Source organism: Bombina bombina, chromosome 3 (genome assembly GCF_027579735.1).
Source record: "Bombina bombina isolate aBomBom1 chromosome 3, aBomBom1.pri, whole genome shotgun sequence".
In the NCBI taxonomy this organism is placed as follows: domain Eukaryota; kingdom Metazoa; phylum Chordata; class Amphibia; order Anura; family Bombinatoridae; genus Bombina; species Bombina bombina.
Window position 1 is genome coordinate 615,558,575 of NC_069501.1, and position 12,758 is coordinate 615,571,332.

At 34.5% G+C, this 12,758-nt stretch overlaps 1 protein-coding gene across 5 annotated transcripts in view; it reads right to left on the minus strand.

Annotated features, from left to right (window-relative positions):
• Window positions 1-12,758, minus strand: part of COL16A1 (collagen type XVI alpha 1 chain) — a 240,454-nt gene that overhangs the window by 76,756 nt on the left and 150,940 nt on the right. For all 5 annotated transcript variants that reach the window (XM_053707234.1, XM_053707232.1, XM_053707233.1 and 2 more), the window contains exons 15-31: window positions 12,395-12,439; window positions 11,669-11,731; window positions 11,038-11,082; window positions 10,635-10,730; window positions 9,518-9,556; window positions 8,999-9,043; window positions 8,284-8,319; window positions 7,334-7,456; window positions 5,262-5,297; window positions 5,094-5,129; window positions 4,784-4,888; window positions 2,913-2,957; window positions 2,227-2,262; window positions 2,050-2,103; window positions 1,835-1,966; window positions 778-813; window positions 567-674 (exon numbers count right to left, since the gene is read on the minus strand). In XM_053707234.1, the coding sequence (XP_053563209.1) occupies window positions 567-674; window positions 778-813; window positions 1,835-1,966; window positions 2,050-2,103; window positions 2,227-2,262; window positions 2,913-2,957; window positions 4,784-4,888; window positions 5,094-5,129; window positions 5,262-5,297; window positions 7,334-7,456; window positions 8,284-8,319; window positions 8,999-9,043; window positions 9,518-9,556; window positions 10,635-10,730; window positions 11,038-11,082; window positions 11,669-11,731; window positions 12,395-12,439 (1,080 nt within the window). The remainder of the gene's footprint in view (window positions 1-566; window positions 675-777; window positions 814-1,834; window positions 1,967-2,049; window positions 2,104-2,226; window positions 2,263-2,912; window positions 2,958-4,783; window positions 4,889-5,093; window positions 5,130-5,261; window positions 5,298-7,333; window positions 7,457-8,283; window positions 8,320-8,998; window positions 9,044-9,517; window positions 9,557-10,634; window positions 10,731-11,037; window positions 11,083-11,668; window positions 11,732-12,394; window positions 12,440-12,758) is intronic.

The following is a 12,758-nucleotide window of genomic DNA, read 5'->3' on the forward strand; positions in this document are numbered from 1 at the left end:
TATTAAAGCTCTGATTTTGTGTTTTGAAGCCACAGCCTAATAAAATAGGTTGAGCTTGTAGGTATAATCAGATCTCATTACTGTATCACATTGTGTACTTATACCTGCTTCTTTATCTTATATCTGTCCTTAAAACAATCACCAATACTTTGAGAGAACAATGGAAAATCAACATGTTATTACCTTATCTCTACTTTATCACACTGGAAGTGTAATTTCTTCTGCTGGCTGTGTTTACAAATCTTATCTATAGCTGGTACGCGCGGCCACAAACTTTCAGAATAGGTGGGGATACCACATGCTAAATTAACAATTTCAAATGCCAATATAAGGGTAAAGGAGCTACTTGTAAACAATTTAATACACTCCAGCAGGTAAAGTGGATCATTGGGAACAAATTAAAGGGGAGAAAATGTTTGAGTAAACTGTCCCTTTAATTGCATTAATTTAATTATGTCTAAAATAATATAATAATATGATATAATTATATATTTTTTATATACATGGGCAGTACTATACTAATAAAAAGGCATATATACAGTATACTTTCTAATCAAATCTCTTACCTTTTCTCCTTTTATCCCTCTCAAGCCTTGGATTCCTTGTTCTCCGGGCAGTCCTGATAGCCCTGCTGTTCCTGGTATACCAGGATCCCCTTGACTACCAGTCGCACCCTGTTTCATAAATACACATGATTTGTACCAAGAAACAGGATTCATACCAAGCACCAGAGTTAGATCCACATGTTTCTTGTTCAGACTGTCTCCTCTCACTTACCTTCTGTCCTTTCATCCCTGTATCTCCTTGTTTTCCCTAGAATAATAGGAAAACAGTTGTCAGGATAAACCCCAAAGCAATAAGCATCTTTTATTTAAGTACTATTACATTTTAACTTTTGATAGACATCAATAAAGAAATTGAGCACTTGTTCCTTAATATTTATTAATTACTTTTTTTTAGTTTTTATAGTTAGCATAATAAAATATTTTAATTTAATAATTTTCTATTTGGAGCCAAAATGTTATCATATATGTGCATTACAATAAAAACCATTGTTGTCCAGATATTTTCATTATGATCTGTAGTTGATAATCTGGCCAGAATAAGAATAGGAAGAACCAATGTAGATGCAAAATTGTATCTAGGGGTTGGAAGCAGTATAGTATTGATAGTCAATGATCTGCTGTTCATGTATGTCAGACCGCATGAGATTATAGCTTAGGTAGAGTCCAAAAACAGGAGAAAGGAAAAAGGTTATACCTAATGGTTGTCATTGTGTATGGAAAATTTCAGAAAGTGGCTGGTGAATTATCATATACAACCTGAACCCTAGCATGGACTTCCTTACTTAAACAGTTTGATGAGAGATGTTCTTTGTGTCCAGGGAAAGTATAATCAATTCATGTGCATAGATCCGGTCTGGCAGTTACCAGTCACCTATTATTGTTTAATCCTAGACCTTTTTCCTTTATGTTTTGCTCCCTCTTATTCTATTTCATTTTTTGTATCTTTGTATTCAATTTCCTGTTTTTTTTCATTTAACGTGGCCTTTGATGGTGAAGGGGCCTCCATATACATCTGTCAATACTTCGCCCACTCCCCTTTTTTCTTTTTACCTCCAACTCTCTCTCTACTTTATATTTTAGAAGGCCAACTTAACTGTTTTCCTAAGTAAAATACACAACACTCACAAGTCTAACAAATATAGCTGACCCTCCAAAACGTCTCACCAGCTGCATCAAATGTATTTTTTCTCTCAGATCATTGCTAATATTACATTTCTTTAGAATGACTGTTCTTCTCCTAATACCTCTCTTCCATGATATAAACTTACATTTTTCCCAGGTAGCCCTACTCCTGGTTCTCCTGGTTGTCCTTTCTCTCCTGGGGGTCCTGGTACAGCAAAGATGGTCTCTGGTTTTACCATTTCAGCTGGCAGTGCTGGGCATAAAGTACAGGGCTCCCCCTGGAATAAACAATACAATGAGATATAGAATAGACCCTAACTGTGCCAGTATCAGCAATGAAACATATTATATGCTATCCCACCTTTTCTCCTTTGGTTCCACTTGGTCCTGAACTTCCCACCTCTCCTCTCAAGCCCTGTGGGATGCAGTTAATTGAACTAATCATGTCATATTATATTGAGACATTTGTATGCTTATTTATTAACATATGATGTTTATAGATTTATAGACTCCAGTTTTAATATAAAATCTTACTCACCGGTGTCCCAGCTGGACCTTGAGACCCATCATCCCCCTGAAAATAGAAAGTGCATGGCAATTAGTTTGTGTGTCTACTGAGTGAAAGAAAGGTATGCAGATTCACGGAGTGCGACTGAATTGTACCTTTACTGAGTGCAGCATCAATGAATAAAAAAAAGAATGAAAAAAGTCAAATTTTGGCATATATTTTCATTTGATGAGAGAACACTCTATTTTTACTTGCTATATTCAGTGAGAAGGAAAGTGCTCCTTATTCACTATTAATATTCAGGCAGTGAAACAGAGCTATATTCAGTGAGAAGGAAAGTGCTCCTTATGCACTATTAATATTCAGGCAGTGAAACAGAGCTATATTCAGTGAGAAGGAAAGTGCTCCTTATTCACTATTAATATTCAGGCAGTGAAACAGAGCTATATTCAGTGAGAAGGAAAGTGCTCCTTATTCACTATTAATATTCAGGCAGTGAAACAGAGCTATATTTAGTGAGTAGGAAAGTGCTCTATTTTAACATATTTAAGTGAGATTGTACTCTACTTTTTCCAAGATAGTGCTAAGTAAATACTTGAGTATTAAGAAATGCATTTGCAGATCTAAATACAACAGAAAACAAACAGAAAAAACAGCTTCTTCACAGAAGAGATCACAAGACTTACATATTTAATTCATGTCATCTGTAATGTTACCTTTTCTCCTCTTGGTCCTGATAGTCCTGGTACTCCTGGTTTACCCTGGATGAAAAGAAAACTGTCAAAAGGGGCAAAAGATTTGTAATCACTAATATATACCTGGTACTGTGAACCTGACCTGGGATAATGTACCTGATAGATATAAAGGTGATCTAATTTAAATAATATTAGAAGGAAATTCATATTAAATAAACACATTCAGGTGAATCCAGAACAGTGAAACATATTTATCCTAACATAACCCAAACCAAAGATCTGCACACTGGATAAATAAGAGAACAATTATATTGTCCAATATTAGACTTAATAATCCATTTACTATTAAAGGGACATGAAACGAAAACATTTTCTTTTATGATTCAGATAGTGAATACAATTTTAAACAACTTTCCAATTTACTGCTATTATGAAATTTGCTTAATTCTCTTAGTAACCTTTGTTGAAGAAGCAGCAATGCACTACTGTGAGCTAGTTAATGCCTTTGGGTGAGCTAATAACATAAAGACTAGGGGGCATATTTATTAAGACCTGTATGGAACAGAAGTTATTAAAGGGACATTAAACACTTTGAGATGGTAATATAAAATGATAAATTGTATATATAAAACAACTCTGCAATATACTTTCATTATTTATTTTGTCCTCTTTGCCTGTAATTCCATTCTGAAATTGTGAGCTTTTCAGTTCCTGTTAGAAATGGAAGTGCAGAACACTGTTAAATCCAGCACAGCCATTGGCTGCACGCTCGAATGACCTATTTATAACTGTCCCTAATTGGCCACAGCAGAGAAGGTAACACAAGTTACAACATGGCAGCTCCCAGTGTTTTATAGACACTAAAACTTTACACTTATTTTGTCACTTTTTAAACAACTAATGAAACTTTTAAAAATACATCTACATGTTAGTCATGGACTAATCTTTTCTTTGAATGCATCATTCTATCTAGCATGTATTTAGTGTTTAATGTCCCTTTAAGAAGTTATGAAGCAGCGGTCTAAAGACCGCTGCTCCATAACTTGTCTGCCTGCTCTGAGGCGGCGGACAGAAATCAACCCAATCAAATTCGATCTGGTTGATTAACAACCCCTGCTAGCGACCAATTGGCCGCAAATCTGCAGGGGGCGGAATTGCACCAGCAGTTTACAAGAACTGCTGGTGCAATGATAAATGCCGACAGCTTTGGTTAGTGTTCCATTGATGTTGGCTGATTTATGTTTAGGAATATTTGTGGTTTAGGGAGCTGGGTCAACAGCAATAATGAATTATTGCAGTAAGATCCAAGTCATGATTATGGATAATGTCATGTAATGCTATTACCTACATGGTACCTAAATTCCAGAATTGTGTAGGCTAGGATAAGCTGCTTACCTGACTGATTATAATGATAGCGACAAGCTATAAGAAACCTCTCCATTATTGTAATGAAGCCATGGAAATGGAGGTGGTTCACAAAATCTGCATTTGATACATTTATATAAAGTAGCTCCATCTGTACAACTTGCTTATAATCATATTTATTTTTTCCACAAACTGCAATTAATTTTGTATTAAATTGTTTTCTTTAAATTATGTCTAAGAGCAGATAACAAAGAAAGAGCGATGTCTTACCAAGAGGAACACAGCACTGCAAAATGCTTAACATTATTTAGCAATTTATTCATATTTTTGTTTCTGTCTATACCTTTTCCAAGAGTACATAACTGTGAGTGTGAAAAGAAATAAAATTGATGGCAGTGTAATTAGAAGATAGATTTATGGTTACATATCACTGTAGAAATCATTAATATGTTTGTGAATAATGTGTCAGAAATCATGATCTTCAAGCCCCGTTTATTGAAGAGGCACACACAAAAAGAGGCACTTACCGGTAGTCCTGTAAGTCCAATTCCAGGCTCCCCAGGTTCTCCCTTGAGACCATCAGGTATCTTCAGTAAAGAGGCCAGTGGAGAACATGATGTACAGGACTCCCCCTAAAGGAAAAAGTCAGCTAGAATGGGCAATTTCATCAGCAAGTATTGGGTTGCCAAACACTGATACAGAAACATTAGTGATTATTAGAGAGTGGAGATAAAACTAATGTTTCAGTATTTCCAGTCTGACTACATGAAATGAGCCTCAATACTAATAATCATTTCCTTTTTCCTGAGGATAGATTTTTTTTTAAATTCTACTCACCTTCTCTCCCTTTAAACCAGATAGACCTTGAATACCCTGAGGTTAAGAGAAAAAAGACAGCAGTTTTAATATGAAGATTTAGCACTGGAAAAAACCCTACACATGATTAAAAGAAGATGAGACCTAAGGATGACCCGTAATATCCCTCTCCGACAGAGTCCGGTATACCTGTTCACCTTTTGTTCCTGGAATGCCTGCTGCTCCCTGAAAGAAAAAAGATACATTTAGGGAGTAATCAATTAGCCAGAAAAGAAAAGGACAAAGCTCTTAAGGGATGAATAGTAAATGTGATGAGAAACCAAAGGGACAGCAATAATTAGGTATAAATCATATAAATAGATTTAAGAAGAGCAAAAGGAAGATAAAATGTGGGAAAAGAGGAAATGAGAATGTTAAAACAAAAAAAATAAGAAAACAACAGTAAATAAAGAGGGATCAGGAACTGAAAGACACATGTGTGGTCACTAAATATTTGTACACATAACAAAAAAGACATAATTTTCTCCTAAGAAACTTAGCAGGGCATTTTTTGAAATAGCAAGATTGTTTTATGCCATAGTGCTTGGAGTAGGAGATGCGTGTGATATTAAGGAGGATTTTGGGAGTAGGAGATGATTGTGATGTTAGGGAGTTTGAATATGTGATGGCTGTGTATGATTTGGGTTATAATTGTTTTAGGCAGTCTGAGGATTCACCAGTATACAAGTAAAACACTGGGATCTATGTTATAGCAGTGGTGTTCAACCCTTCCACATGAATGGCCACACTGAAATTTGTTTACATTTGGAGGTCCATACAATATTTAAATAAGTGAACTACTATAAAATGCCATTTGTTATGCATATATTTAACACTCTCCTTTGAAAGTATATGGCACACTCAAAAAATGTTGGCCGTGTTAATATTCTCTGGTAAATCTTTTTTTACCATTCACTTCTAATGCCAGATTGTGCGCTATTCTTAGTGCAGGGTCGCCATATGAATAGCACCTAGGCCTTAGTATTCAATTTTAAGAAGGGGAGGATAATATAAAATGCCAAGAGGGTTGGACAAGCCTATTATATAGATACAGACTCTTATTAATTGTTCTATTTATTTTATTTAAAACAAATATTGAGGTACATTCCAATCATCCAGAATTCCATTGTGCAGTGCATCACATGTTTATGGGGTTTTATATTTAAAACCCATTCCAACTTGCTCACAAATTGAGCAATAACCCATTTATCTAACGCTTTTCAAATGCATTTTTGGCACAAAAACACTCCCTTATACTATATATTGAGACACTACAGCATTCTAGTTGATCTGTAAAAACGTTTCCAGCAGCTTTTCAATAAATTTTTGGACTTTTCAAATTAAAAATCTTGGACCTGTTTCTGGTGGCATTTCTTGAAAATTGACATGGCTTTTTTCCAACATTAAGGATCTTGTATGTGTTCAGTTTACATTATAATAAACCACTTTTTTGTTTTATAAAAAAAATAAAAATAATAAGTTCAAATTACACTTTTAAACTATGAAAAAAATTAATTATAATAACCTAAATGTAAATTTATGACCAAAATGAAGTGGGTGGGCATGTTAACTGAAAAACAAAAATCAAAATGATATAAAATTATTTTAATCAATATTGAATTAATAATATTTTATGTTTTTCTTTCACTTTTGCTGCATATTTTTTACTTCCGGAATTTTTATTTCCATGAAGGTCCTTTTGAAAACCTACTTAAAAAGCTTGTGATATACCTGCTTCTTATAAGTTTCCATTAGTTTTCTTGTTTTATATTTTTTGGGGAATTCTAATGTTTTTTTCTTACTGATTGAAAATGATTTGATATTGATTGGAATAGAGCCCATTGTGGCTGTGGTCATTGTAACCACACAGGAAGAGTTTTAACATTTGTTTAATTACAGAGGACGTTTTTTTTAAACATTGACAAACTTTATTGTGATATTTGGGTACAATGAAATGGTATAAAATTGTCTCTTGTTATCAAGATCTTACACTTAGTTTTTTCAGTTTAAACGTTTGCATAAATGGTTGGCACAAAGTAGTGTGTTCCTTTTTGATTAATGTTATATGTAAGATTTAAAAAAAAAAAAAAAGTAATCAGTAAGTAAATATATGAATTTTATAAAGAAAAAGACTGTAAGACTAGCTTTTATACTGTATAAAAAAAGACAATCTTTCCCTCATTATGTCTCATTTTCTCCCTAATATTCCCCTTGGCGCTTACTGTTTTTCCTGGCTCTCCGACCCCGGGTATTCCTTCTTCTCCTTTTTGCCCCTTGACACCAGGTACACTTATGACCTGTGACCCATCACTAGAGACAGTTGGACAGACCTCACATGGATCCCCCTGTAAGAGACAAACATGTCATTCATGTACACAGGACAAAATTATATTGCACATGACAGTGATGGAACATTTGAATAAGACTTGTAAATTTGTGTACAACTGCTTTATCAAGACTCAGTGCCTAACATAAACCAACTCCTATAACATTTTTCATGGCCAGGCCAAACGTCCACAGAGCTTGTGTTATCCTGGAGTAGGCTGATTACTAGACAATGAAACCCATCCTTTTAGCATTTACATAGGTCATAGAAACCAAAAATATCTCCTCTTTTCTAATAGTAGGCAGCAATATCAAGCCCGTTCTGTTCATACTTGTAGTAGATACACATCATTACAAGTATGGTTTTAAAAAGATAAAAATGGAAATTTTATCCCATATCCATGGTGTCAAATTCATTGAGATTTAATCAACTAATAACATCTTGTTTCAGACAAAACGTTGAATTTACAAACCATTATAAAATGGTCTATTTGAATTAGTTAAGCTGATTTAATTTGGAATTTGATATGCACAGACATGTCTCTATTTCCTACATTCAGATTCAGTAAACATAAAAAACCCTCATAAATTAGCTTTTTTTTTTTAGGTGTTTTGGAGGGTTTTCTCATGTTTTTTTCCATACCTATACAAAAAAACTGTGCATCTGATTGAAAATCGAAATGCCGACTTTAACAAAGGTTGTCTGCAAGTGAGCAGATGAAAAACTCACAAATATGCTTGGATGACAAGTACACAGATATAATACTGAAGAACTACACCCATATGTATTTATAGATTCACAATTACATTCCTAACTACACAGGGCATACCTTACTGGTCACATTACCTTTTCCCCTTTTGATCCTGAAAAACCCGGTTTACCCTGGGAAAAAAAACATAGAAGAAGAACCATCAGTACACAGCCAATGGGAAAAGCACGGTGGCATATGATACCTTTGGCTTGCACTGACTTGTAATCTTATTACATATCTCAGAATCATCTGGTTGTGTTACCATATAAACAATTTATGTGCTTAATGGGACAGTAAACACCTTGAGATTTTTATATAAAATATTTAGTTATGCATAATTAAACAACATTTCAATATATTTGTATTATTTATTTTGCCCCCTTTCACATAATTTAGCTCTGAAAATTGAGCAATTTATAATTCTCAGAACTTGAAATGCACCTGCTTATGTGTCAAGGCTAACTCTGCTAGATAACTGTCCCTAATTGACTTTATCAGATAACAACTGCAAAACAATGCACTTTATACTAACTTTATGACAGTGGCTAGCCTTGTAGTCTGCAGGCTAAAGCCCATAGTGGCTCCTCCAATTAAGGCAGCTGGTGGGTGAAGATCGTTATTGAAATACAGTTGAAACAAAATGATGTTAATTTGTTTTAAAAAGTTAAAACTTGGCTGATATATTATTCTAAAGCAGCACAATTGCAATATATTTTTCTGCACTTTAAGACAAACACTGGAATGTTGGGGTAATTGTTAATTAATTTGTAACTGCCTATGTAAACCATGTTGCATTCATGAACCACTCACCGGTTTTCCTACAACTCCATCTTTGCCTGGATTTCCTGGGATCCCCTGAGAATGATGGATACATAAGGCTAATTAATAACCTTATCTACATGACACATCCACTTTACATGTCCCTCGAGGGGGTCTATATTAATCAACCTATTTTAGTTTAATCATTTTCTTGGATGATTTTAACAAGAAATAGCAGCAGGATGAATATTAATCAAATAAAAACTTGCTATAATTTTAGTAATGTTGGGATAATAAAAATAGGTTAGTCTTATCAAGTAGGTAGATGGTATCCAAATGATTAATAAAAAAACAGATCATAAGAACGATTTTGGTAAAGGAGGGTAAGAAAAGAACAAGATTAAGGAAGAAGAAAAATAAATAGTTTGTATGGGATAATAATTGTAATAAATATTCTAGCTGAATTATCCTTGAATGTATAGTTGTGCTGTTTATTTATCTTACATATGTAACTGTAAATCCATTTGTCTATTACAGCTTTCTTTATCAACTTAGTTATAGAGACCTTACCTTATCTCCAGGGGGACCAGGTGGACCACCAGGATCACCCTAAAATATAAAAAACACATAGAGAAGATGAGGTTGGGTTATAATCTGAATCATTATACTAATCTATAGACTATAATCTATAATATTTTATATAGATTGTTAAAGTAAGAAATGTAATTAATGCCTGAGAGAGAAGCAGATGTGCCTGTATACAAGATATACAACTCAATAATATATTTCTTTAAAAAAGTAAACTATTTGGAACAAACAAAGGCCCCCATTAGAATCAGTCAGAATTCCCATGCAAACTGGAACACAAGGCTTCCCATGGAGTGTTTAGAAGTCATTCCAATCCATTTAAAAACCACAAAATAACCCACTTATAACAAGGTTTTCACATGTACAATAACACTCCCCTATACTGGCATGGGGACACTTCAGCAACAATATTTAAGAAAATGACGTGAAATTATAAATTGTTCACATCTCATAATTTAATATTAAAGATAAAAAAAAATCTGAAACACATAATGGGGCCGATTTATCAAGCTCCATAAGGAGCTTGATGCCCCTATTTCCACACGAGCCTTCACCGCTGCTCCATAACTTGTCGGCCTGCTCTGAGGCCGTGGACAGAAATCAGCCCGATCGAATACGATCGGGTTGATTGACACCCCCTGCTAGCGGCCGATTGGCCGCGAATCTGCAGGGGGTGGCATTGCACCAGCAGTTCACAAGAACTGCTGGTGCAATGATAAATACCGAGAGCGTATGCTGTCGGCATTTATCGATGTGCGCCGGACATGATACACTATATCGTATCATGTCCGCTTGCACTATGATAAATCTACCCCTATGAATTCATCATCAATATTAAACTAATTATCTGTATGTCTTGTCTGTGAAAACCCACAATTTTCATTTTTCTTATATTTTTCTTTCTTTATTTTTTGGTTGTTTTGTGTGTGATTGTTTTTAGTTATTATATAATTTTATAATTACACGTTTTTCCCCCAAACCTTTCAAGCTGCCATAAAAACTTTTCAAAAGCAAACTCCCTGATTGGAGTCCAGGCTAAAATTAGTCCCTTAAGGATAAAAGACAACATGACAGAAAGAGGGGGATTCTGGGTACGTACTGGCTTTCCTGGTATTCCAATTCCTGGGAGTCCTGGCTTGCCTGGTGCTCCTGGTTCTCCTGCAAGGCCTTCTGGGCCAACTATGCCTGTGTCTCCCTATATCAAATAGGGAAAAGAAATTGATTCTTCCTTTGGTTATACATTTATGCTTATAGGAATTAAATCATTATATTATATGAAAAATATATTTTGGAACTTTACTAGTGTTATTTTATTCTTAATATATTTAAACATTTGTACAGCCTGTTGACATTCTTAAAAAAATAATTATTTACAAAAATTGTATTACATATATTTAAAAATATAAGTACAGTATTGCTTTCCAGTGCAAATTTTAATTGAAGAAACATTTATTAATTAACAGTAACTACAATGGAACATATGAAATGTGATTTTCACTCACCTTTTGACCCTTAGGTCCAACCACACAAATCTCTCCTGGCCTCCCCTAGAAGATAAAATGCATTATTATACTAAATAGCATTAAAGTCAATATGAATAGTAATCTTATTATGGAATATTGATCTTCCCACCCCCTCTCCAACTCATTCTCTTTGTTTCATCTTGACATATATGGCTATTTATCTATGATCTCTCTAGTTGACACAGTTTCTATCTATCTATCTATCTATCTATCTATCTATCTATCTATCTAAATATATAGAAATATAAACACTGAACCTTAGTTGAATATGAAACATCTCAATCCAACTGGGTTATAAAATAAACTTATTTTAAATATTGTCTTTCAGGCCACCTATAACATATTTGTAGGGGGTACGCTGAAATTAAGTAGAAAGAGAGAGTTTACAATTACATTCAGCCTAGATATAGATTATCAAATCTGTTTTGTGATATTTTTTAATAAAAAAAGACACAGATATATGTTTTTTTCAGCCTTGTATGAGGTTCAGTAGAATAAGAGAACGCAGAGGAGGAGCTTTGCTTATACAGGAATTAGTGATGTGGCCTAGACAAAGAAATGAGTGAAACGTGGTTTAGAGGGAATTGCTAGAAATTAATTCAATGCTTACATCTCGTCCCGGTGTTCCAGATGTTCCTTTCAGTCCAAAGTCTCCCTTTTCACCTTTCTGTCCCTGGAAAACCAGATGGACACAACAACCTCCTTTAATGTTTGCATAGGGCTATAATGTACTGCTAGTTCATACCTTGGATATAATAAACTAACTAATGATAATCTATAAGTGGACACATTGATTGCTTTACCTAGAAGGCTACAAATTTAATTTAATAAAGAGAATCAAGACATTGCGCTGCCTGGGGCCAAGAAACAAATGACAGCCCCTCCAAACTCTTCTCCCAACCATAGTCAGCAGTAACAAGGATTAAAGAAGATTGCATTTTCAGTTAAAACATGCTGATACCCAGCTTGTGGACTCCTTTTTGAGAGTAGTATCTCTCTTAAAAAAAAACAAAAAAACAACAACAACCCAATTAGCTCTCCCTATGTGCCACCTTTATCAAATGCTGCCTTGGTCTTGTGGTCCCACCTGGTCCAATTATATAGCCAGCCTGCTGGGTGTGATATACTACAGGAGTTTATCACTGTGTAATATACAGGTGACATGAGGCTGCAAGATTTACTCATTAAGTCTCTGTTTTGCTCATTAGAACCAAAAAGTGCAACACAAGCTTTATGAAAAATAGACTGCATTTATCATTGCACCAGCAGTTCAGCAGAACTACTTGTGCAATGCCGCCCCCACCACACGGTTCATGCACACAGGAATCTGACTTACCCTCTCTCCTTCAGCTCCTGTTGGTCCTCCAAATCCTCTGGGACCCTATTGGTAAAAAAATAATAATAGTTATTGTTAAAGTATGTGTGTAGTTATGTTTATGTTATGTTTGTATGGGGATAGGTATTACAGAGAGCTAGTTAGGCCTTGTCTTGATAATTGTGTATAGCTTTAGTGACCGTATATACAGAAGGATATATATAGACTAGAAATTTCCAGAAGGATAAACATAGATTAGAAACTAAAATGCTATATTGTCCAAAAAACAAAATAATACAAAAAAATTACAAAGCAAAATGTAATGACCTTAAAGGAACACTCAAAATTAAACATTTATTATTTAGATAAAGCATGTGATTTTAAA